The sequence below is a fragment of the Pocillopora verrucosa genome, chromosome 3, assembly GCF_036669915.1.
Source record: "Pocillopora verrucosa isolate sample1 chromosome 3, ASM3666991v2, whole genome shotgun sequence".
Lineage (NCBI taxonomy): Eukaryota > Metazoa > Cnidaria > Anthozoa > Scleractinia > Pocilloporidae > Pocillopora > Pocillopora verrucosa.
The window spans coordinates 10,108,548-10,131,406 of NC_089314.1; the positions used below are offsets into that span (position 1 = coordinate 10,108,548).

The window sequence follows — 22,859 nt, forward strand, 5'->3', positions numbered from 1 at the left end:
CACTTCATTTTAGAAGTTATGACTCCGTCCCTCACAATCTAGTTTGACTCTTCAGAACATGTATCTTTCCTCATTGACTTTATATTTGAGTTATGCCCTAAGTTAAAACATACATGCCAGAGATAAGGATACAGATTTTAAAATGACAAGGTCAGGAGAAGATTCAAACCTCAAAGATGCCATTTCTTTATTTTCTTCGGAATATGTCCTCGAGAGAAACAAGACAACCTGTGCTGGCTTCTATCCATCACAGTACTTTTGCAAAGGAAGATCTATTTTTTACTTAAAAATCAATCTAACTATCGACGAAGGTATACTTTAATATCTTTACACACTCGCAACAGGAGAAGAAGACGCACAAAGAAGTGTTTTTCGTGGTTTCTGACACACCCTGAAGTTTATTCACGTTTTATGATGGGTGAAAGGTTTAACGAAGTATTCTAAACATTCACTCACGATCAAGCAGTTGTAGACCTGTATCGTTCGCTTCAATGTTTCTATTGTTGTTACATGCATAACTTACTTGTTGATTAGCTTTCTCGTCTTTGATAGAGCGGAACCAAATGCTTATCATGACGACCAAAGCGCTCTGAATAGCACTTGAGAGCAGGCTTTCGTCAAAGAACTGATTTCCGACTAAAAGAAACGAGAGTTGAACCATCACGACGGAAATGCCTGCAGCAATCATGAATCCAAAGTTAATTTTCGCCGAAGTATCCCACTTTTTGGGATACTTCGGCGAGAAATAAAGCGCAGACAAAACATAAAATAAAAATGCAAACATGATGAATGATGTTGCCACTGGTAGGGCCCAATAAGGCTCAGTAATAATACCGATCATCACCCATAGGGCGTGATGAACGGCTATAAAAATTCCGGGATATGTCGTCCATAGTAATATACTTTCCGAATGTAGTTTTCCGTCATTTCCAAATTTTAAACACACGATATTGATTTTGTTATCTTCGTTACCCGCCTGAAACAAGTAATAAACAGAACAAAGTAAAAAAATTAAAAGAATGAATAAAAGATACGTTAAAGGATAAATGATTTGGGCCTGCCTACTGTAAATAACAGCGACGATAGCAACAATCGTCCCACACAAGAGAACAACAAATACTAATGACAGAATCGATTTTGCCCTACTACTTTCACCTCTACAATATTTTAAAACTAACATGCGTATTAAGTTGCTTCCTATTAGAGAAGAAAATAGGATTAGCCAGCAGATTTGAGGGAAGGCTTTGTTAATGTTCTTGAGGTGGTTTTCGTAACCTCCGTCTGCAACACATTCAACACTGTTCAGCGATGGGTTGAACGAGGATGGACTTATTGCGATGTCCTCCAGCTGTTGAGAAAGGAAAACCATATAATAATCAGATCAAATTAAAAAATATCCCAGGGTTTATTCGTGCCACTTTGTTACATGGAGGGAGTCGACAACCATATAATTTTTTTAAAATTATATTTCAATACCAAAGCATTTCGGAGGACTTTAACAGATGTTCGACAAAAGTGCTATGCGACTGCGTTGTGCAAATAAATCCGGGAAGCGTTTGTGTTGAAGTGTGATAGTATAGCCGAAGAATGCAAAATTTAAAACATGTAGACATAGAAAGCACTACTGAAATCAAAGAATGCTAATTCTGGTCTTACCGTTGACAAAAAGTTAATAAGTTTTCTCTTTGTCTGCCGTGGATCACAAAACTGATATAGTGTTATATGAAGGTCTTCTTGCCCCCTGTCAGGCCAAATGGTAAACAAGGAATAGAGACCCATTGCTCTTAGACTGAGGTATCGATCACTCACGTACAAACAAGACCGACTCCAAATGAACTTCAGTTGATTTACCTCTGTCAGATTAACAGAGGAGTTGGTAAAATGCACCCAGATATTGACAAGTTTAGAGGATACATCTTCGGATGGATAGATAGCACGGGAAATGTTGAAGTAGTTGTCAAAGGGTGGCTTTGTAGAGGCTAAGGCTTCATGAACCTGGTAGTCATACTTGAGACACGCGTATACGTAGTTGTCTGTCGGGTCGTCCATCTTAGTCCTTGTGTTTACTTTTTTAGACGATGGCGTGGACGACATCTGGTGAAAGTTGGCCAACAGAAGTAAAGCGATGTAGAGCTTAGCGAATTGCTTCCACTTCATATTACTTTTCGTCAGTGTGTAAGCTGATAGTAAGTGTGGGAAAGATGCACGCGGTTCGGGCCTGATACAGCAGATAATGAAAATTTACGACGTCAACAGTTACCGACAAAGGAGCTAACCACACGTAACTTAATAAAATATTCTCTTTTTAATGCAAACAACCATAATAAAGGAGTTAAAAGAAAAGAAAATGCCAGTTGTCTAACCAGGAACCTTCTTGGTCCAGCGAATACAACATTTAGGGGGTTTTTTTTCAGAAAATTAAAACGATAGATATTTAAACAGGAAGTTTTAGAGCGGATGACATATATCTAGATTTCCAAGTTTAGTCAGAATGTCGTTTCCGGCCCTTAACAACGTCTTCCGTACAAAGATGTTAAGATAACTCGAGCTCCTGAGATAGAAAATTAAGAATTCAAACGGAGCCAAACATGTAAACAAGGCCATGACATCTCAGATGCCTCTCAAAGCTGAGATACTACAATCATAAAGTTAGCAAACAACTTCTTTTGTTCTGGCTGGCTGCTTTCCTCCGATATCAAGCTTAAAAAAAAGGGTAATGATGCGTACATCTTTATGCCAAAGGCCATTTGTAGAAAATAAATTGTCCTCTCTGCCGAGACATTTATACTAAATATTTAGAAAACGTGATAAAGGAAGTGCTCTTCAAGAGGCATTCGTAAATAAAGTTTGTCATGTAAAGTTCAATAAAACAAAACAAAAAAGGCGTCCATCTGGATTGGTGCTACTCGTGGCCTCTTCTCCTTAGGAGTTCTAAATATTCGGAAAATCGTTGCTAGAAGGTCTAGAAGGGAAAAAAACATCGAAGAGAAAGCGAAACGCAAAGAAAAGAACATATAACTCCCAGTTCACTCTAGAGGCGATCATTTGCTACACGCGGAAAGTATGCAAATTGGTCAAAAGCCAAAGAAATACCTCAGCTTGAAAATCACTTGCACTGATTACTCCCTGAGTAATGCGATATTATTTGAATTAATGACTCGGAACGAAAACATTTCCTTTGATAAAGCGTGATTACAGCCTGGCGCCTGTAAAACCAGTAAAATTTAACCACCATATAGTTCGCGTTTTGTGTCGGATCTTCGGAACAGGAAGCGATGCCTTTCGCTGAAATTTATGTCTTCAGTTCTCAACTGATTCGATCATACAGTGTTGTAGCTTTTAGTCATTCATCTTGCTTAAAGCGACCTTTTAACCCTACAAATCTGCATTGCAAGGAAGCTCTCGAATTCCGTATTTTGCTTTCGAGTTACAGCATTGATTTCAAGGGGCTTGCTTTCAGTGCCTAGCAATCGACATAGCGCGCCATCAGAAAGTAAACGTCATTTTCAGCGGCTTCACTTTGCACATATTGAGACCTGCGCCATTTACTCTTTCGTGATGTATATGGTTTTCTTTTATCTCACACTTCATACAGGTTATTTCACCTATACGTAATTTAAGTTTGTAGTTTTCCAAAGTAACATTTTGGTTCTTTCGCAATATAGACCTGATCCAGAGGCTGTCACACCTGTTTAATTAACTTTTTCTTCTTCCTTGACACAGTGTTCTCGCGTCATCATTCAAACTTAAGATATGCCAGAATTTTAGATTTTAGGACCTTGTAGAATCTTTTCATATCCTAAATCCATTACAATACGTCGTCAAATCTACTTGTGCCGCTGTCCAGTTCCGCTAGTCCTAACGGTCCCATCCACGTATTTATTATTGCAGCCTCGTTTCCAAGTAAACCAGTTTGGTTACGAGACAAAGCGTCCATGTAGATGCCAAGATTTGGCGGTTTGATTATCAACAATTTGGAATCGGAGGTATGTTATCTGCCATGTCGACTGGTACGTGTGGTTTTATGATCTTCGTAATCTCCCCAGCAATCGATGTGATTGTTTGAATTAAATATTAGTGCCAAACGTATACGCCAACCCTTTACATATAAATGTTGACAGAGGGCAAAATCGATCATTATAGATTTTGTAAATTAGAATAAGCATGATTTCTATTTCTTCCATCATCTTTTCAGTGTTTATAACTATTCTAACTAATAGCACAGGATCTGCTTATTGTACCCCCACTTCAATCTTCGCGTTCCAACTGCAAATGAAGATTCACTCTTCCCCAAGCGATCAACTTCTACTTCCGGTTTAATTTATAAAGTTAATCGCAACATTAAGGTTTTGTGAGTTGCAGTGTGTACACATTTTTACACGAAGTGGCAAGATACTTTCAGTAAGATGACATGACACAGGTAGTCTACAATTTTCTGCATTGTTGTTGCTAGCAATATTCAGAACTTATTTCACATTTATCAAAGGGATCTGATATGTTGTACACTGGTTTATAGAAACATCGGACCGCGAACTGTAATTCTCGAGCTGGCCGTAGATGGTAATTTTATCCTGCGCCCCTTACAAAGCGAGTAACATTTTCTACACATAATTGTTGTTCACTCTAAAATGTGTAATGTGTCTTAACGTAAAATGCTGCTCTAACTCGGTGGTAAACACTGAACCCTAAAACTCCCAAGATCTGATTGTGTGTTTTCCCCTCTAAGAGCAATTGTAGCTTCTCGCGTGATCTCCAGACAATTTCATGATATTAAACACAACTTGTTATATTATCAGCAAGGAGGATAAAATGTTTTGAGATCAGAACTCTCCTCCATCATACTTCAATGTGTACATACCTCTTACTAAAAAAGTAAACAAGTTTTAAGTCTGCATTATAAATTAATTGGACCAAGTTTTTTTCTGCTCCAAATTATTGCATAGGCTTGAAGTATGTGGGCCAAATCTGAGTGGAAAAAACAAGGTCCCATAACTTACAGTATTGACTAGGAAATAAGGTTAGAAAGATAATTATTATATCACTGGGTTCAAATTAGAGGAGGAAGATTTCCATTCAAACAAAACTTTAACTTTAGTGGGCTGTGCAGTGGTACATTACCTGCTAAATTGACCAATCATAATGCTCTGCATACTTAATGAGAGATGGGAAAACATAGTGCCCTGGTGCACTGTCGGAATAAGAAGCAAGCTTTGTTCTATTGAATTTAATCACACAATTTGCCAAGTTATGAATATAATTTAAATATGATAATTGAGAGCTTCTCTTTATTTCTCAATGAATACTTGCTCGGGTAATTTTGTCAATGCCACAAATCTGACAACCATAGTTTTTTTTTTTTTTTTTTTTTTTTAAAGACAGATGCTTGCTACAATTCTGTTTTAGACTCCAAGACTTCAAATTAGTCAAGTGAAATTTTGATTGATACATTTAGATATATTGGCAATGGTATAGGTACTGGTATTTGCATAAGGATTTCATAATTCACCTGAACTTTATGAATTTTGTGGCCTCACCATAGATAGTAGAATTCTGGGGTTTTGATTCAGCATAAGTCCTATTTGTAATTGATAGATTAAGTAATAAGCTGACTGATTAATTGAGTAAGTGATTCACTGTTTGACCTACTGATTTCATGTAATTAGAGTGTCAGTCATGGACTGACTATCCAATGCATAATACAGAAAAAGATAGAATAACGCACTTGGAACTCTGGGTAAAGATGCCACTCTGGGTAAGGATCTCATGGGCCCATCTATTGTGAGGACAACCACCTACAATGCATTCCAAAGGCATTTTTGAAATGACTTACACAACACCTTCCAGGTATTTCAAAACTATTTGCCTGCATCAAAATGGTTGATTTACCCAGAGTTTGCAAGCATTGTGCCATCTTTTTCTCTATTGCAGAGTGACCAGCTCAATTGCTTGTGTGATGTACTATTTGGATAGTATATTCCAGATTTTATCTTCTGCCTCATGCATGTAGCTATAATCATAAAAAGCTAAGTTATTTATTCATCATAATCTTTGGTGGCCAACTGAAATATATTTCCACACTAGTTGGGTTGCATTTGTTAAATCTTAGTTGGGAGACATCAGTACTTGGCTGGGAGGGTGGGTGCAAGGGCAACTGGGAGAACTGTTAAGCTCCATTTTAAAAGTTTTTAGAGGCCACATCTACTCTGAGAAATCAGCTCTTTGCACCTTTTTTTTTTTCACTCAAAACTTTTGGAAAAGATTCATTTATTATAAATTATGTAAGGGTGGGAAAGGGGTGCACTTAAGTAGCTGCAAACTGCATTGGATAAATATCCCCTAAAGGATTTATTTGTCTGAACTTTTAGCATAGTTTGCAGGAATTCTCTCTTTGTCTGTTTAGACACTGTAAACAACCTTCTATCTACATTTTTATTTTACATTTCTTTTATTTCAGCTGTTGTCTATTGTTGGATCCTTCAAGCCCATGACACAAGAGAATCTGTAGAGTTACAAAAGTAATAAGACTAATACGAACAGCATGTCTGCACGAAGCATTGAAGACAAACCACCGTCTCTTGCTGAGGGCTTCACTCCTCCAAAACCTAGGAACCTGCCCAGAGATCGAACACCTTGGGGCGATGTGAAACTTCCGATAGACATTATGTTACTCACAGTTAAGGACTGCGAGTTTTTAAGTTGCTATAAGTTGTTAAAGAACTCCTTCAAAAGCTACACCCTGGCACTTGGTGATGTTTATTTTGGGGGAATAGGTATAGATGAACCCTTGAAAGTGGCGCTAATGAAATGCCAGGAGGGTTCAAACACAACTGGTGGGTCAACAATCGTCGTGAAAAATGCCGTTACTATACTCAAGCCTAAGGCAGTGTTCGCTGTGGGGTGCTGCAGTGGGCTGCAGCGTTGTGAAACGCGACTGGGAGACGTAGTCGTGTGTTCTAAGATGACTCAATATGCTTCTCGAATTGTCCAGAGTGGTGAGGTCCAATCAACAGGTGCTACTCGTGTTCCCGTAAGTCGAAACATGTTGCAACTTATCAAGGATGCAGCTGCTGGTTGGAAACCACCATTGCGCGACCCTTCCTCACGAGAAATTGAAGTTCATTGTGATGCGGAGTATCTGAGTGGCCCAGAGTTTGTCTGTGACAAACAGAGATATAACGAACTGATTCGTCTTTATCCCGATGCAAAAGCAATTGATAGGGAGGGTGAAGGTCAGATTTGTGTTTTAAAACAGCTTTCATATTTAACTCCAAGGATAGAGATCGCGGTATTGATAGAAACTGATCCAAAGTTTTTCATTCGAGAAGTGAATCGAAACATTACACAAAGCGATTGCCGGTGTCACTGCAAATTTGGACCACATCTTCCCCCTCCCGAGCATATACCCACTAGTGGATATGGAAAAGATTGAAAAGATTACATGAAAAAAATGCGTTTGTCACTCATGTAATTATTTAGGAATTTTGTGTCCACAATAAAAGAAGCGTTGACAAAAATTTGACCTAATTATAAAATGATAAATTCATGATAGAGGGAAAAAAAATTGTAAATTTTTTAAAGGATAGTCCGAATCTGCGAGAGTGGGGTTCATATACCCTAGTGGACATGGGCCGGAGGCCCAACTCCAGGAGGGGTCCAACTCCGTTTGGAAACCGGGGATTGCAGACGAAAGGAAATGGAGAAAGGAACCAGTCTCGAAGTTTAACCATTTATTTTTTGGACAACTGATTGAGTATCTAGGAGTTAACTGCTTTGTTACATTTCAAATGTTTTCAAATCCAATGTCAATTCTCACGGTGATGTATATAAGAAGAAGGAAATCCTCTTTAACGCAGCCACACAAAAAGCCTTTAGTTTCAACTAGTTATATGGAGTAATGTTTTTCTCTCTTTAGGGGTTTATGTTGCGGCGTATGACTTGAAAATGGAATGGGTTGTCGTTAAGGGAATATCAGGCTATGCAGATGGCACTGGAGGAATTACCGATGAATGGAAGACCTTTGCAAGTGTAATGGCAGCCTCAGTTGTGGAAAATATGTTGTATGGTTCCGTTGTTTTCCAAAGCTGGCCACATTATAAAGGTGACGTCACTCTCTTTTTCTTGAAACCAAATGATTGGTTCTCATATCCTCATAGATTTATAAATTGTGTGACCATAATCAACCTCATATATGATTATGATCATCTTACAAGATATTTTGGTTCATTAACTCAATTTATATTATAAATTGGCAACCTTAAAGAGTTTCTGAAGTTACCATTGATACTGTGAGGATTAGGAGTTACGATTAAGAGATAAATATTTTTGTTCTAGAGCTCTAGAGTTCCAAAGTTTCTCTAGAAACTTGCCCCCTTTATTTATACGAAGATTATCTTGGTTTACCTTATTTGAGACCATCCATTATGTAAAATTGCTTGTAATAGGCTTAGCCAGGAAAAGAATCAGCTAAACTCAGAATAAAACGCACTATTTCTCTTTCCTAAATCCCCTCTCCTCGTTCTCGTTCAAAACTCCCACAAAGGAACTGGCTGTGCAGGTAGACGTAAAATTATTGAAGTTGTCGAGAACCACTGAGCATGGGATGGTATAATGGCAAAGTAACTGAGATTGCATGAATATTAAGAGAACGTTAATTGTGGTTTTATTTCAATCTAAGTTCTGTATAGCAAGTTATTAATGTTATGCATTGAGTGAATTTTCAAAATACGTCAACATATTAGGCTTTTTAACATACCTGAATCAAAACCCGAGTTACTTCCCTGTGAACTGAAAATACCGATGGTTCATTAATGAAGGGCCAGTCTAGTCTACGTGAATTAAAATATTTTCCTGTTGGAAAGAAGGAAGCTTGAGTTTTTGCTTTCTAAATTCTTGAATTATTTTGTTTAGAATCAAGTGACCTCTGCGCAAGTGTACCTGCATCAGCAGGGAGCCCGGGTATAGAGCGTCCAGAGGTTATCACTGCCATGGACAACAAAGGTACACTTTTGCCGATATGGACTTTTCAAGCTGTTATTTGTCTATCTTCTTAAACGACTGTCTTTTTGTCTGCTTTCCTGCTTCCATGTTATTTTTTCTACTTCCCAATCCCGCACTGGATATCTGCGTGGTTGCTTGCCAGCCTTTGTCTATGATCTTGTTTGTCTGTGCAATCTTCCGTACGACCGTTTGCCCATCTGTCTGTCTGTCCTTCCGCCTGTCTGTTTGTCCGACCGTACGCCCGCCTGTGCGTTGTTTGCCATAAAACTTAAAGGAGAACTACTACAAAACGTCGCAACTGCTTTGCTTCTTTTTTCATTGTGTAAGTTTTGTCTTTCTCGAGCAAAACATAAACAGATCGGTAAAACAGAATAGTTCTTACATGTTTGGTGATATTTGGCCGGACCAAAAAGCTCCAATTTCCAGCCAAAGATTTTCAATTGGAGAGAATCATAACAGCTTTGAAACAATTAGTCTGAAGTGATGCATTGTATTCCTCTAAAGAGATCAAGGAATAACTCCATGACAGGATGATTGACGCTAACCAATCATCCATCTATTACGTAGAACAAGAATTACTTTATTAAGAATATCTTACAAACATTAACTTTACTTTTTCAATATTCAGTCAAGAATGGCAAGCCCGGTGACGAAGAATTAGAGACAATTTCGAGAAACATCGGCGTAGACTGGAAGCCACTTGGAAGACGTTTAAAGTTTAAGGAACCAGAACTGGACGCTTTTGACGAAAACCATAAAGAATTCACCGAAAAGCCATATCAAATGTTGCTTCACTGGAAAAGAAGAGAGGGTGAAAAAGCAACCTATCTTGTCTTACATGACGCCCTATGTCATGACTTGGTAACCCGTAAGGATTTGGCGAACGAAATATGCTGTCAATGAGAGACTTAAATGACTTTTCAGTAGTTGCTGATGCAAATAGGTTTTTTGAAATAAGGACAAAACGATCAACAGTTGTCCAAAAATAATCTGTCGGCTTCAATAATGAGTTACTCTTTCAAAGGTAATGGCATTTATACACCAGTTTTTCCCATTAGATTTTTAAGTTAGATGGATGGTGAGCTGGAATCTCATGATAAGTTTTCCTTGTCATACGTTGTTTTTATTTTCGTTGCATTTTAAATCGTATATATTGTATTAATCTATCAAGGAGCTTTTTTTTACAAATTATAACTCCCCTGAAAAATCCTGCCTTCAATTAACATTGATGATAATTCTAAAGCGATTGCTTGTACTATAATTGCGATTTCACTTCATTACTACCATGTAATGAAGTAGTCAAAACAATATTAGCTCTTTAATATACAACAACACAAATCCATGCTGAGTGGACACTACGTACGTGTTTACATTTAGAAACTCTCTGCCTTCCCAGGACTTCATCGCCGTAAAAAATTGACCCAACCATTATATAGGATTATAATGCTAATAATCATCCTATATAATGATAAACCTATGCCTATCTAAAGGAGAGCGAATCAAACAAAGGGAACCCCCTCCCCCCCCCCCCAAGCGATAAACAATGACCGGTTGCCTGCTTAACCTAAGAATGATTGACTTGAATAGGATAAGCTCTAAAAATAGAATAAAATTCTGACCGAAAATAAAACTCTGTTTTCATACCACAAGAGAAGCGATAGGTTAAGAAAACATTTAAAGTAAGTCATTCCCTGAATGCAAAAGAATCATTATGATACGAAATAAACAGGAAATTAATATATATTTATAAATTAACGGCTTTAATCCATTGGAGAAAGTAACATGTAACCGCCATGAATCTACGTCAGAGTGACCTTAGCTATGTTTGCATAATTAAGGAGTCTGATAAACTACTCAACGACATTGCAAGTCTGAAACGAAACTGTCTGAGAAGTGTTAACTTTTCGATTAGTTCCGTCGATTCACAAACTACCTACGAAGTAATATCGTTTGTCTTCACGGTCTTGTTCACAGAGTCAAGTGCAGACATTTTCATTTTAAAGAGAAAGTGAAGGTGGGTAAAGAAAGTCATATATTTTGACTGTACACATTACGGAAGACAAAAGCGCCAAGCACATATTCCTTCGGTGTGATTTGAACCGAGACAAGGCGGGTTTTTATCAATAACAGATGACTAACTTTATCATAGATAAACATCCAAGAGCGAAAGTCTTCGACAAAAACCCTTCAATCCATTTGTTTTAATTTTACACGACACAGGAACGATTTAAATAATAGTGGATACTGTGAGAATTAAGTCACGCTTATGGCCGTATGACTTTGTCTTAGGTTATTCTCATTACCCCACGATAGTTCATCTTCCCGAATGATTCCCCTCCGACCGAGCTAAAGTGACGATCATTTGTAATGATTGCAGTTTAAAGATACTGATCCGGTTATTTTAGTCAAGTTAAGTCTCTAGTTGAAACAGAGACTTAAAAGAAACAAACTGATGCTTGTCCAGACGCAAACAAATACATAAAGACTTCGTGAAGATAACAAATGGCTACAACTGTTTGGTTAAGTTATTCTGAATTTTAAAGCAAAAGAGACTAAAATCTTCTTTAGAATACATGATCAGATCAATTTACCATGCAGCTATCTGTGCTTCGACTAAGAATCTCAAAAGATCCGTTCAGATATGCCCGCTTTTGTTTATGTTTCGTTTAGAGAAAGCTATTTTTAGTTAAGGCGGAAGCACCAAGTATTACTCGTTCGATGTAATTTGCAATAAAGCTAAAGCGGCGATTTTACTCAATTCCTGAGTGATAACTTTGTCGTAGAGGGACTCGCTGTTTTCATCGCTTACAACCACTTAGTCCCATTTTTTTAGATGTACATAACACTTGGATGATTTGAACTGTAGGCGATAGAAATTCAGGCTTTAGGAATTGATTTATCAGTTGTGCTTCGATTCTAGGAATCTTGAAAGATCAAATATATGATCTTTGACTTACTGTTGCTCATATAGGCAAGCTTATCTATCTGCTCTCTCTCGCTCTGTGTTAAAAGATTATGAATTTGTGAGGTAGACATCAAAACTTTTATTTACGTACAGTCGTATAGTTGTTCTTCGGTTCTCGCTACAAAAATGAGATAAATTAATCTTCCGATTTGTTTTGTCAACACTTGCATTTCCCCTAGGGCTTCAAGTTATTATTATAAATATAACTTTTCATAGTTGTTGAAGTTCCGGTCTCTTTTTCTGAGAGGATTTTAAGGCATATTAGTCGGTTTGTTTATATTTCATGCAGCTTAGGGGAAACATATGGCAACAAATTTAGTTGACTTGGCTCAATATTCCTAAGTACGGCCCTCGCACTCGATTATTGAGAATAGCGCTGTAACTGGAAAATGTCTGTTTTAACCCCCAAAGTAGGGCCGTTTCGGTGATTGAAATACAGTTCTATTTTTGGGTCTAATTTGGTCCTCTTTCGTTAGAGAGGATGAAAACTGACTGCTATTTTGTGGCCAATTCAAGTAAACTTATATTACAAAACAATGTAGATAAATAGCTAAATGGGCATCATAAGACCTGAAATGATGCTCATGACAAGAGCTGTTTTGATGAACTGTAAAACAGCCCCTGAAAAAACTAAAATGGTTATGATATGATGTAAAATGGCCTCACTTGAGCCATTTCATATCTGTACCATGCAGTTAAATGACTTCGTATGTATATTTAGAAGGTTTTTATTTATATAATGGTAATGGAACTGAGTGGAGTGCAATTTGGTCTTAAATTACTTGCGTAATTTCAAAATCAAACAAGTTTTCGTTGCATTTTATATCGTGTATATTGTATTAACTATTCCTGGTTTTACTCTTGTCAATATTAATGATCGAAATTGTTCACAAATATATTTGCCTCATGTTTACACCTCAAATTTAAAATCAAAATTATCAACTCGTTCACAGTTTGGCCAACTTTTTTCTGCGGAGTACGTTTAGAGTCCGTAATTCTAAGAAGAAGTTTTTTTACGAATGGAAAATCCCGGCCTTCAATTAACATTGATGATAAACTACGTGTTTACATTAAGTAGCTCTCTGCCTTTCCAGGACTTGAGCCGTAAGAAATTGAGGTGATTGTTTTAAACCTATGCTTATCTCTGCTACACTAAAGAGCGAATCCAAACCAATGGGACCTTCCCTTCCCCCCCCCCCCCCCGGCGATAAATAAGGACCGGCTGCTAACTTAACTTCTTGCTGAAAATAAAACTCTGCTTTCGTTGTACCACACGATAAGCGATAGGTTATGAAAACATTAAAAGCAAATAAACAAAACCAAACATTATAAGAAAAGAAAAAGGAAGCGGAGGAATCATGCGCGAACAACTCCCGCTTGCTTCTTCCTCTCCCCAAGCCCTTCGACACTAGTAAGGATTTTCTTTCCATTTGAAGACAATACCTTCTTCGTGACTGAGTTTTTTAACAATATTACGTAATTTTTCAGTCAGGTCTACCTGTTTGTTTATTATCTTAGCCATAAATTCCTTCCCTCTCGGCAAGGAGAGGATTCTTATGAGAGGTTACATTTAATTGAATTAAGGCGATCTTGACATCCGTTAATTTGAAGCACTTTCGGTCTTTTGGAAATTTTACAGATTTATTTTTACTCCACTTTTAAGGATTATGAGACTTGACAACCGTTTTTAGATGATCTCTGCCCCATTCACGTTATATCAAACGCAGTCATACTTTCCCAGCGCTCAAACTTTCGAAGTCCCAGAGTTCCTTCATAACGAGCACCGTCATTTCTTAGGAATAATACTGCAGCCGTTTTGACTGGTTTAAAAAACCGGTCACCTTTTACGGCTAAGCACAAATATCTTGACAGAGTCAACAAGGAAAACAATATAGTTTATCTTATATATGCAACACAGAGCACTCAAATGAAAAGCTTCTCCCGGCCTCGTTGTCGTGCTTCTTTCCTTTAGCTGTTACACAAAAAATTATTTATGAAGCGTTACCTCCACCTTAAATCATTTATGTTGACTATGAAACGGAACTCCATTCCCTGAATGCAAAAGAATCATTATGATACGAAACAAATGGAAATCAATATCTGTTTATAAATGTACATTTTCAATCCATTGGAGAAAGTAACATGAAGCCGCCATATATATACGTCAGAAGACCTTAGCTATGCTTGAATAATTAAGGAATCTGATAAATTATTCATAGACATTTGAAACGAAACTGTTTGAGAAGTGTTAACTTTTCGAGTAGTTCCGTCGATTCACGAACTACCTACGAAGTAACATCGTGTGTCTTCACGGTCTTGTTCACGGAGTCAAGTGCAGACATTTTCCTTTTAAAGAGAAAGTGAAGGTGAGTAAAAAGTCATGAATTCGACTGTGGGCGTTTCGGACGAAAGCACGGTTCCTTCGGCGTGATTTGAACATAGACAAAGCGGGTTTTATCAGTTTCAGAGGACTAACTTTACCATAGATGAACATCCAAGAGTGAAAGCCGTTGATTAAAAACGCCTCAATCCATTTGTTTCAATTTTAAACGACATATGCAGGAATGATATTAATACTGGATAGCGGATACTGTGAGAACAAAGTTACGCATTTGGCGGCGGTATGACTTTGTCGTCAGTTATTCTCATTACGCCTTCGAGTCGATGTTTCATCTCCTCGAATAATTCCCTTCCGACCGAGTTAAAAATGACGAGCTTCTGTAATGATTGCAGTTCAGTTGCAATGATCCGGTTATTTTAGTCAAGTTAAGTCTATAGTTGAAACAGCGATAACTGATGCTTGTCCAGACGCAAATAAATACATTAAGACGTCTTCAAGATCACAGATGGCTACTGCTCAGTAGAGTTATGCAGAATTTTAAAGGAAAAGAGACTAAAAGCTTCTTTAGAATATAGGATCAGATCGATTTACTATGCAGCTATCCGTGCCTCGACTCTAAGAATCTCAAAAGATCCGTTCAGATATGCCCGCTTTTGTATATTTTCCGTTGAGAGAAAGCAATTTTTAGTCTGGGCGTAAGCGCTATGCATGACTCCTTCGATGTGATCTGCACTGAAGCAAAGCGGCGACTTAACTCAATTCCTGATTGATAACTTTGTTGTAGAGGGACAGAGAGAGCGCTATTTTGGCTGTTTTCGTGGCCTACAACTACTTAGTCCCTTTTTTTAAAATGTGCATAACACATGGATGATTTAAACGGTAAGCGATAGAAACTCACGCTGTGGCAATTGACTTATCAGTTGTGCTTCTATTCTAAGAAACTTGAAAGATTAAATATATGATCTCTGACTTACGCAATGAATTTCCTGTTTTAACTATCTGCTATTTCTCTCTGAGTTTAAAAATTATGAATTTGTGAGGTAGACATCAAAACTTTAGTTTTCGTACAGTCGTATAATCGTTCTTCGGTTCCTGCTATGAAAATGAGATAAATTAATCTTGCGATTTGTGTTGGTAACACTCAATTAAGTCTTACTTACTCCCTAGGGCTTCGAGGTATAATTGAAAATGTAACCTTGCCATAGTTGTCGTAGTTCTGGTCTCTTTTCTGAGAGGATTTTGAGTCACATTAGTATTTGTTTATATTTCATGCAGCTTAGGGGAAACATAATGGCAACAAATTTAGTTGACCTTAGATTTAGGTTGACCAAAAATTTGTCTCGTCGTCTAGCAGTATGGATTTGAATAGTTATTCACGGTTATCATAACATTTACTGTAAATTAAGTATCATCCCTTCAGCTTTATCATCTTGCGACTCAACTTGTTGAGTGGCAAGATAGCCTTGAGGTAAATCCAAACGTTGTGATTGGTTCTTACTTAGTCTGCATTTTTGTTCACGAAAGCCGCCTCAAAATAAACAAGTTTGGCCCGAGTACCATATAATAAACTACATACTATAACCTCGCTTTCTTGAACCATACTGTTACAAAACAATGTGAATAAATGGCTAAATGGGCATCATAAGGACCGAAATGATGCTCTTGGTAAGAGCTATTTTGAAGAACTATGTAAAACAGCCCCAGAAAAAAACTAAAATGGTTATGATATGATGTAAAATGGCCTCACTTGAGTCATTTCATCTCTGTACCATGTATTTAAATGGATTCTTATGTATATTTAGAGGGTATATATTTATATAATGGTAATTGAACTGAGTGGAGTACAATTTGGTCTTTAATTACGCCCATTTTGAAATCACTGGTGGTCCCTGTAATCTGATTGGCTCTAATTGGTGCGATTTATTCATGAATCGCATCATTTTTTGCTTTAAATCGCATCATTTTCCCAGCCAATGAGGAGGCTACACTGAATACAAAATAACCAATAAGATTTCAAGGCTTGTATTAAGTAACCAATCTAATTGCAGGAAAATGAAAGACAAAGAGTATCATGTGGCAAATTTTGCAACCTTTGTTTCCAAAACTCTTGTTTTTTTCCCCCAATAAATGGATGAATTTAATTTCAAACTAGCTTAGTACTGCATCAATAAAATATTTGAACTGACCAAGTCCTGTATTTGGGCGATTTCAGAATGGATGTAACAAAGTGGTAATTGAACCTTGTGCCGTGCAATTTTGGTCTGAAATCATACTTGTGATTTCAAATCGAACTCGCGCTATGCGCTTGTTCGATTTTGAAATCACACGTATGATTTCAGCCCAAATTGCACTCCACTCAGTTCAATTACCATTATAAATTACTTGCGTAATTTCAAAGTCAAACAAGAGCGCAGCGCAGGTTTGATTTAAAATCACAAGTAAGATTTCAGACTAAAATTGCACAACACAAAGTTCACTTACCCCTTCATTACATCAATTTTGAAATCACAAAATTCAATTTCTCAGATATAGGATTTTTTAGTCTGTACAAATGTTTTGTTGATCCTGCAGGGAGCTTGTTTGTAGAAAGTTGCAAAAGTTGTTTTTTCATTTTCCTGTAATTTGATTAATTTCTTTAAACAAACAATTGGTTGCTGTATTTTAGGAAAGCTTGTTCATAGGCTGGGACAAAGATATGATTAAGTGTAAAAAAGGATGAGATTAGTGAATAAATTGCTCCAATGAGAGCCAATCAGTTTACAAGGATCAGTAGTGATTTCACATTGGATGAAATGGACTGACAAATAGAGACATACATCTATATATACACTCGTTTTTAAATAAATATAAATATACACACACCTTTTTTATCCAGTAGATGTTAACAGAACAAATTATAGGTAAAATTTTTCAAAAGTAAAGTACAATAGTTGCTGTCCAAATAACAAAAAAAAATTTGTTCCTTTGATGTGAAATATACATGCATCGGGCACCACCTAATTTTTTTTCTTGCCAAAATATTGCTCATAGCATACACTTACATGTAAGACATGATAAAGCTATACTTAAATCTCTGCTTTACATATATTACATAATTTAGTGACAAAATATTTTTTCATCTGTTGCCACTCACTCAATAATTTTTCTTGGTAAGAAAAGTCACATGTTAATTTTTTCAATGCTATAGTGAAACTTTAGGTAGTAGGTCTGTACAATAAGGGTTATGTCCTTCCATTTTACATTTACATATGGAAAACGTAACCACTATAAAAATCCAGTTAAGTTGCATTTTCTAAATTGTTGAATTATTTTGCTTAGAAGCAAGCGCCTTCAGTGCAAGTGAACCTGCAGTTGTTAGGCTGACATCAGCATCAGTACCATGGCAGCCATAGGTAAGCCCTCGCCGATCTGGACTTTTTAATGTCTGTTATTTGTCAATCTTCCTGTACGACTGTCTCTTTATCTGCTTTCCTGCTTCCATGTTATTCTTTCTACTTCTCTTCTAGACAATTCCTCTCTGGATATCTGCTTCGTTGATTGCTAGCTTTAGTCTTGTTTGTCTGTGCAATCCCTTGTAAGACAGTTTGCCCATCTATCTGTCTGTCCGACCGTTCACCCTCCTTCATGGTGTTTGCCATAAAACTTAGAGGAAAACTACTACAAAACGTCGCAACTGTTTTGTTTTTTCTGTTTTTATTTATTTTTTACTTTATTATTATTATTTTTATCGTTTAAGTTTTGTCTTTCTCAAGCAAAACATAAACAGGTCGGTAAAACAGAATAGTTCTCATATGTTTGATGATATTTGGCCGAACCAAAAAGCTAGAATGTCCAGCCAGAGATTATCAGTTTAAGAGAATCATAACAGCTTTGAAAGAATAAGTCCGAAGTGATGCATTGTATTCCTCCAGAGAGACCTAGGAATACTTCTCTGAGAGTAGGACTGATGCTATTTAATGATCCATCTATTACGTACGAAACATCTTAAAACACTAACTGTACTTTTTCAATATTCAGTCACGCCCAGTGACAAAGAATTAGAGATAATTTCGAAAAACATCGGTGTGGGCTTGAGATCACTTGGAAGACAGTTAGATATTAAGGAACCAGTGCTGGAAGCGTTAGACGAAAACCATAAAGAATTCACTGAAAAGCCATATCAAATGTTGCTTTACTGGAAAAAAGGAGAGGATAAAAAAGCAACCTATGCTGTCTTTTATATGGCCCTGTGTCATCCCTTCATAGCTCGTACGGATCTGGCGAACAACATTTGCTGTCAATGAGAGAATTAAATGACTTTCAGTTGCTGATGAGAATATTTTTTTTTTTTATATAAAGACGAAAGGATCAACAGTTATCCGAAAATAATCACTTGGCTTTAATAATGAATTACTCTTTCAAAGGTAATGGCGTTTATACACCAGTTTTTCCCATTTGATTTTTAAGGCTTTATGCCAGATGGATAGTGAGCTGGAATCTCACGTTTAGTTTTCTTGGTCGAATGCTGTTTTTATTTTCGTTGCATTTTAAATCTTGTATATTGTATTAATTATTCCAATTTTTACACTTGTCAATTGTAAGTGATCGAGATTGTTCACAAATATATCTGCATCATGTGGACACCTTAAACTTACAATAAATTATTTCAAGAAGTTTATTCTACGAACTCGTCTAGAAAATTCCTGCCCTCAATTAACATTGATGATAATTCTAATGAGATTGCTCGTACTATAATTGCGATTTTACTTCATTACTACCATATAATGAAGTAGTCAAAACAATATTAGCTCTTTAATAAACAACAACACAAATCCATGCTGAGTGAACACTACGTGTTTACATTAAGGAGCTCTCTGCCTTCCCAGGACTTCTTCGCCGTAAAAAAAATTGACCCCACCATTATAAAGGATTATAATGCTAATAATCATTATAGGTTATAATGCTTATAATCTATACCTATCAACTACAGAGCGAATCTAAACCAAGGGAATCCTCCCTTGCGATAAACAATGACCGGTTGCTTACTAAACCCTAAGAATGATTGACTTGAATAGGATAACCTCTGTGCAAATGAATGTGCAATCATACACAGTACGCATTGGCCGCTTGTGCAGGAGCCAACCTATTGGAACAAAGACGGTTTTGGTCCGTTGTTTCACGCATAAAAGATGCCGTTTAACTCTTCTCCGACAACGAACCCATACTTTGGTGCTTTTTTGATCTATTCTAGTTAAGGGGATGACTGAAAGTGGTATTTTTGAGCCTCTTAATTATCCAATGAAATACGAAATGCAATATGTTTAACTGCAGATACGATTTCTGGTCATTTTATACAGACAATTCGGATACTGCAGATGATTCTCCTCGAAAGAGACGACGGTCGTCCTCTCCTTCCAGTTCAGACCCTGAAAGAAACAGATCGACAGCAGGTAATAATGTTTAGTTTTTAAGTACAATGCTGTAAGAAAATGTTGTTAAGTAGCAAGGGAAAAATTAGTTTCAAGATTTGTCGAATACTTTGCGCTTGTAGCCCATATTACCAAATATCATGGCTAAAGAGCACATTTATTTAACCAGAGTATAAAATACAAGTGATGCCGGCTAGCGAGAAGGAAGAGAGGAATAAAGAGAAGGAAGGAGGAAGAGAGGAAAGGGTAAACTGAGAGGAGATGGAGGTTTGCGATGGATGGAGGGAGGGAAAGGAAAGTCGTTTCACCCCTATTTCAAATCCCTTTAAACCCTGACAGTCCTCAAGGCCAATGTTTCAGTATCGAATGATACTAAAAACGTGAATCACCTTTCGCTTGTCCACCAGCATGGATTTGTGCGTTTGTATGTCAAAGAGCTAATATTGTTTTGACTACACCATTACAAGGAGGTAATGAAGTTAAATCGTGACTATATTGTGACGGAAAATAGAGCTTGTTAAAAGAACTATCATCAATGTTAATTGAAGGCAGGGAATTTCTACAGGAGTTTTAATTCATGAAAAAATTGTTTTTGATAGAATCACGAACACTATACTTACTCCACAGAAAGAAGTTGTCTAAACTGTGAAACGAGTTGATGGCTTTATTCTAGTTTTGAGGCGTCTACCTCAGGCAGATATATTCGTGAACAACTTCGATCATTTGCTGATGAATACTGTAAAAGTAAGACTAATTCATACAATATACACGATTAAAAATGAAACAAAAGCGAAAAATAACGTTTGATTAAGAAGTCTAATCAAGTAATAATAGTCTAAGAAGTGAATCACCTTTTCTCAGCTCCGGTCAAGGCTGGCGTACCATCAAATGACGAGTTAGAAGATCTCTCTCTGGAACTTGGAGGAAAATGGGAGGAATTAGGAGGACGCCTGGGATTCAACCAAGCCGCAATAACTTGCTTTGATCAAGATTATAGAGGGCTGAAAAAGAAGGCTTTTAAAATGTTAATGGCTTGGAAACAAAGGGAAGGCTTCAAAGCCACTTATAAAGTTTTGTGCGATGCCTTGTGCGACAAAAAGGTGCAATGCGCACTTCTTGCTGAACAGTTTTGTTGCGAATGAGATTGTAAAAATTGCCTGTCCTTAATACTCCACTTTAAAAGATTGAGTCATTTCTATATCACTTAATATTTCTGTCCGAGTACTCCATAAAGCATCAACGCACTTTTGCGCTAAGTTAGGGGTTCATTTTCCTTGTCCTTGAAGATAGGGAAAACGTAGTTTTAGAGAATATATATTTACTGCTATTTTTCACTAAAGAACCGCTGGCCAAAGAACATCAAGAGGTTGGAACTCAATCAAATGTTTACAAAATGCTGATTACATTCCCACCCTGAAGTATCTTGATCAACCCTTCACACTTCAACATTAGAATACATATTCTCCTTACGATTCTCTGTGCATTTCCTATGGAACTGACAGGGAGAATTGGTTTAGCTAGAATAACCTCTCTAGGTTTCTGATCATTTCCTTTATTCTCGTGAATGTAATTGTTGATTCAGAAGTAATGCTGTTAGGAGCAATTAGATGCTAGACACTGTTTGTGTTTAGGGGGTAACAACATGATCTTTCATAGAGTTACAGTTTCCTTTGGTGGATGTGCATAAATGTATAACTGCCTTAGCATTAGGTTTGTAGAAGTTGGTTGTCAGTTGTGGAAGGGCAATAAAGATCAGAGATATAATTTCTTTTGCTCACGCTGAAATTCTGTGACTCTTTCTGGTTTATAGGGGTTTAATCTCATTAAAAGCTTGCCCCCAACAGTTCGCCCTTACTACGACAAGTTTTTCCCATTAAATAGAAAAAAATTCACCACCGAACTTTTCCAAGCAATGACGTAATCCCTGAAAAAATAATTTAGAAACAAAAAATTAGCGAAAAATTGTAATCCACCATTCTGTTGTCAAGTGAGGGAGTATTGCTTTAGAACCACGATAACGTGAAAAGACAGTGGATTGACCAAACATTGATAAGAGATGTTTCTTCTCCGCTGAAATCATGCTACAGTCCGTTCAGCGTGAAACTTCTTGTTGTGACTCACATGTAAGCAATTAAAAACAATGGCTGACACCAACAGGGAGCCCTGAGCCCTGCTATAGAGCGTCCAGAAGTTATCGATACCATGGACACCAAAAGAAAACTTTCACCAAGATGGACTTTTAAATGTCTGTTGTTTGCCTATCTTCCCATACGACTGCCTCTGCTTGTCTGACTTTATTTTCCTGCTTTCCTGTTCCTATGTCTCTCTTTCTAATTCCCTTAGAGCCAATCTGTCTCTGACTGCTGGCAGATGTCTGTCTGCTTGACTGCCAGCCGTTGTGTCTTGATCTACCTTCTTGTCTGGCTGCGTGTTTGTCTTTACGACCGTCTGTCTGTCTCTCCTTCCGCCTGTTCGACTGTACGCCCGTCTGAACTTCGTTCGTCATAAAACTCAGCGAAAAACTACCTCAAAACGTCGCGTACGTTTCTTTTTACACTGTGTAAGTTTTGACGTTCTCGAGCAAAACATAAACAAGTCGGTAAAGCTGAACAAAACAAACAAATCAGTGATATTTGTCCGGGCCGAAAAACTGGACCGTCTAGCCAACGCGAAAGAATCGTGTAAGATGTAATACATTGCATTTTTCTAAACAGATCTAGGAATACTTCTCTGAGAGGAGGATAGACGCTAACCAATCATATATCCATTACGTAACAAGAGTACGACTCACAGTTCCTTTAAAAATTTTATTACTTAATATTCTTAATATTCAGTCAAGAATGCCAAGCTTAGTAACGAAGAATAAGAGAAAATGTCGTATAACATCGCTAAACAGTGAAAGCCATTTGGGCGACGTCTAAAACTTGACTGTGCAACTAAGACTGGTCGTGTTTCACAAAGACAATGAAGAATATAGTGAAAAGGCATATAAATGTTGCTGGATAAGGAAAGAGGTTTCAAACGCGACTTACTTTGTCTTATATGATACCCTGTGTCATCCCTGGATAACCCTTTGGGATCTGACGGGAAAAATTTGCTTTGAAAGGGAGACTTGACTTAACTACTGCTGCGAATAAGTTTGTGAAAT

At 37.2% G+C, this 22,859-nt stretch overlaps 3 protein-coding genes across 16 annotated transcripts; 2 read left to right on the top strand and 1 right to left on the bottom strand.

Moving 5' to 3' along the window:
* Positions 1–162: 162 nt before the first annotated feature.
* Positions 163–2,243, bottom strand: LOC136279739 (uncharacterized). Its single transcript, XM_066163781.1, has 2 exons — positions 1,657–2,243; positions 163–1,348 (listed from the first exon to the last, which is right to left on the bottom strand). Exons 1-2 carry the CDS (start codon positions 2,155–2,157, stop codon positions 449–451), a joined length of 1,401 nt encoding a protein of 466 aa, XP_066019878.1. The 5' UTR covers positions 2,158–2,243; the 3' UTR covers positions 163–448.
* Positions 2,244–3,846: 1,603 nt separating this feature from the next.
* On the top strand, positions 3,847–10,546 carry LOC131776990 (death domain-containing ATP nucleosidase). 7 transcript variants are annotated; one of them, XM_066164448.1, is made up of 8 exons: positions 3,949–3,986; positions 4,363–4,420; positions 4,944–5,017; positions 5,929–6,021; positions 6,453–7,229; positions 7,913–8,098; positions 8,908–8,997; positions 9,626–10,546. In XM_066164448.1, the coding sequence occupies exons 5-8, from the start codon at positions 6,539–6,541 to the stop codon at positions 9,898–9,900; spliced, it is 1,242 nt and encodes a 413-aa protein (XP_066020545.1). In that variant the 5' UTR covers positions 3,949–3,986; positions 4,363–4,420; positions 4,944–5,017; positions 5,929–6,021; positions 6,453–6,538; the 3' UTR covers positions 9,901–10,546. The 7 variants fall into 7 exon arrangements, with proteins under 7 accessions (XP_066020548.1, XP_066020544.1, XP_066020546.1 ...); XM_066164447.1 differs by lacking the exons at positions 4,363–4,420; positions 4,944–5,017 and having other exon boundaries at positions 3,903–3,986; XM_066164452.1 differs by lacking the exons at positions 4,363–4,420; positions 4,944–5,017 and having other exon boundaries at positions 3,965–4,010.
* A 297-nt stretch (positions 10,547–10,843) lies between these two features.
* LOC136276881 (receptor-interacting serine/threonine-protein kinase 1-like) lies at positions 10,844–21,475 on the top strand. 8 transcript variants are annotated; one of them, XM_066164062.1, is made up of 5 exons: positions 10,844–11,011; positions 17,622–17,695; positions 18,642–18,706; positions 19,640–19,732; positions 20,573–21,475. In XM_066164062.1, exons 3-5 carry the CDS (start codon positions 18,688–18,690, stop codon positions 20,851–20,853), a joined length of 393 nt encoding a protein of 130 aa, XP_066020159.1. In that variant the 5' UTR covers positions 10,844–11,011; positions 17,622–17,695; positions 18,642–18,687; the 3' UTR covers positions 20,854–21,475. The 8 variants fall into 8 exon arrangements, with proteins under 8 accessions (XP_066020159.1, XP_066020162.1, XP_066020163.1 ...); XM_066164065.1 differs by having other exon boundaries at positions 17,625–17,695; XM_066164063.1 differs by lacking the exon at positions 10,844–11,011 and adding an exon at positions 14,190–14,328.
* Positions 21,476–22,859: the final 1,384 nt, after the last annotated feature.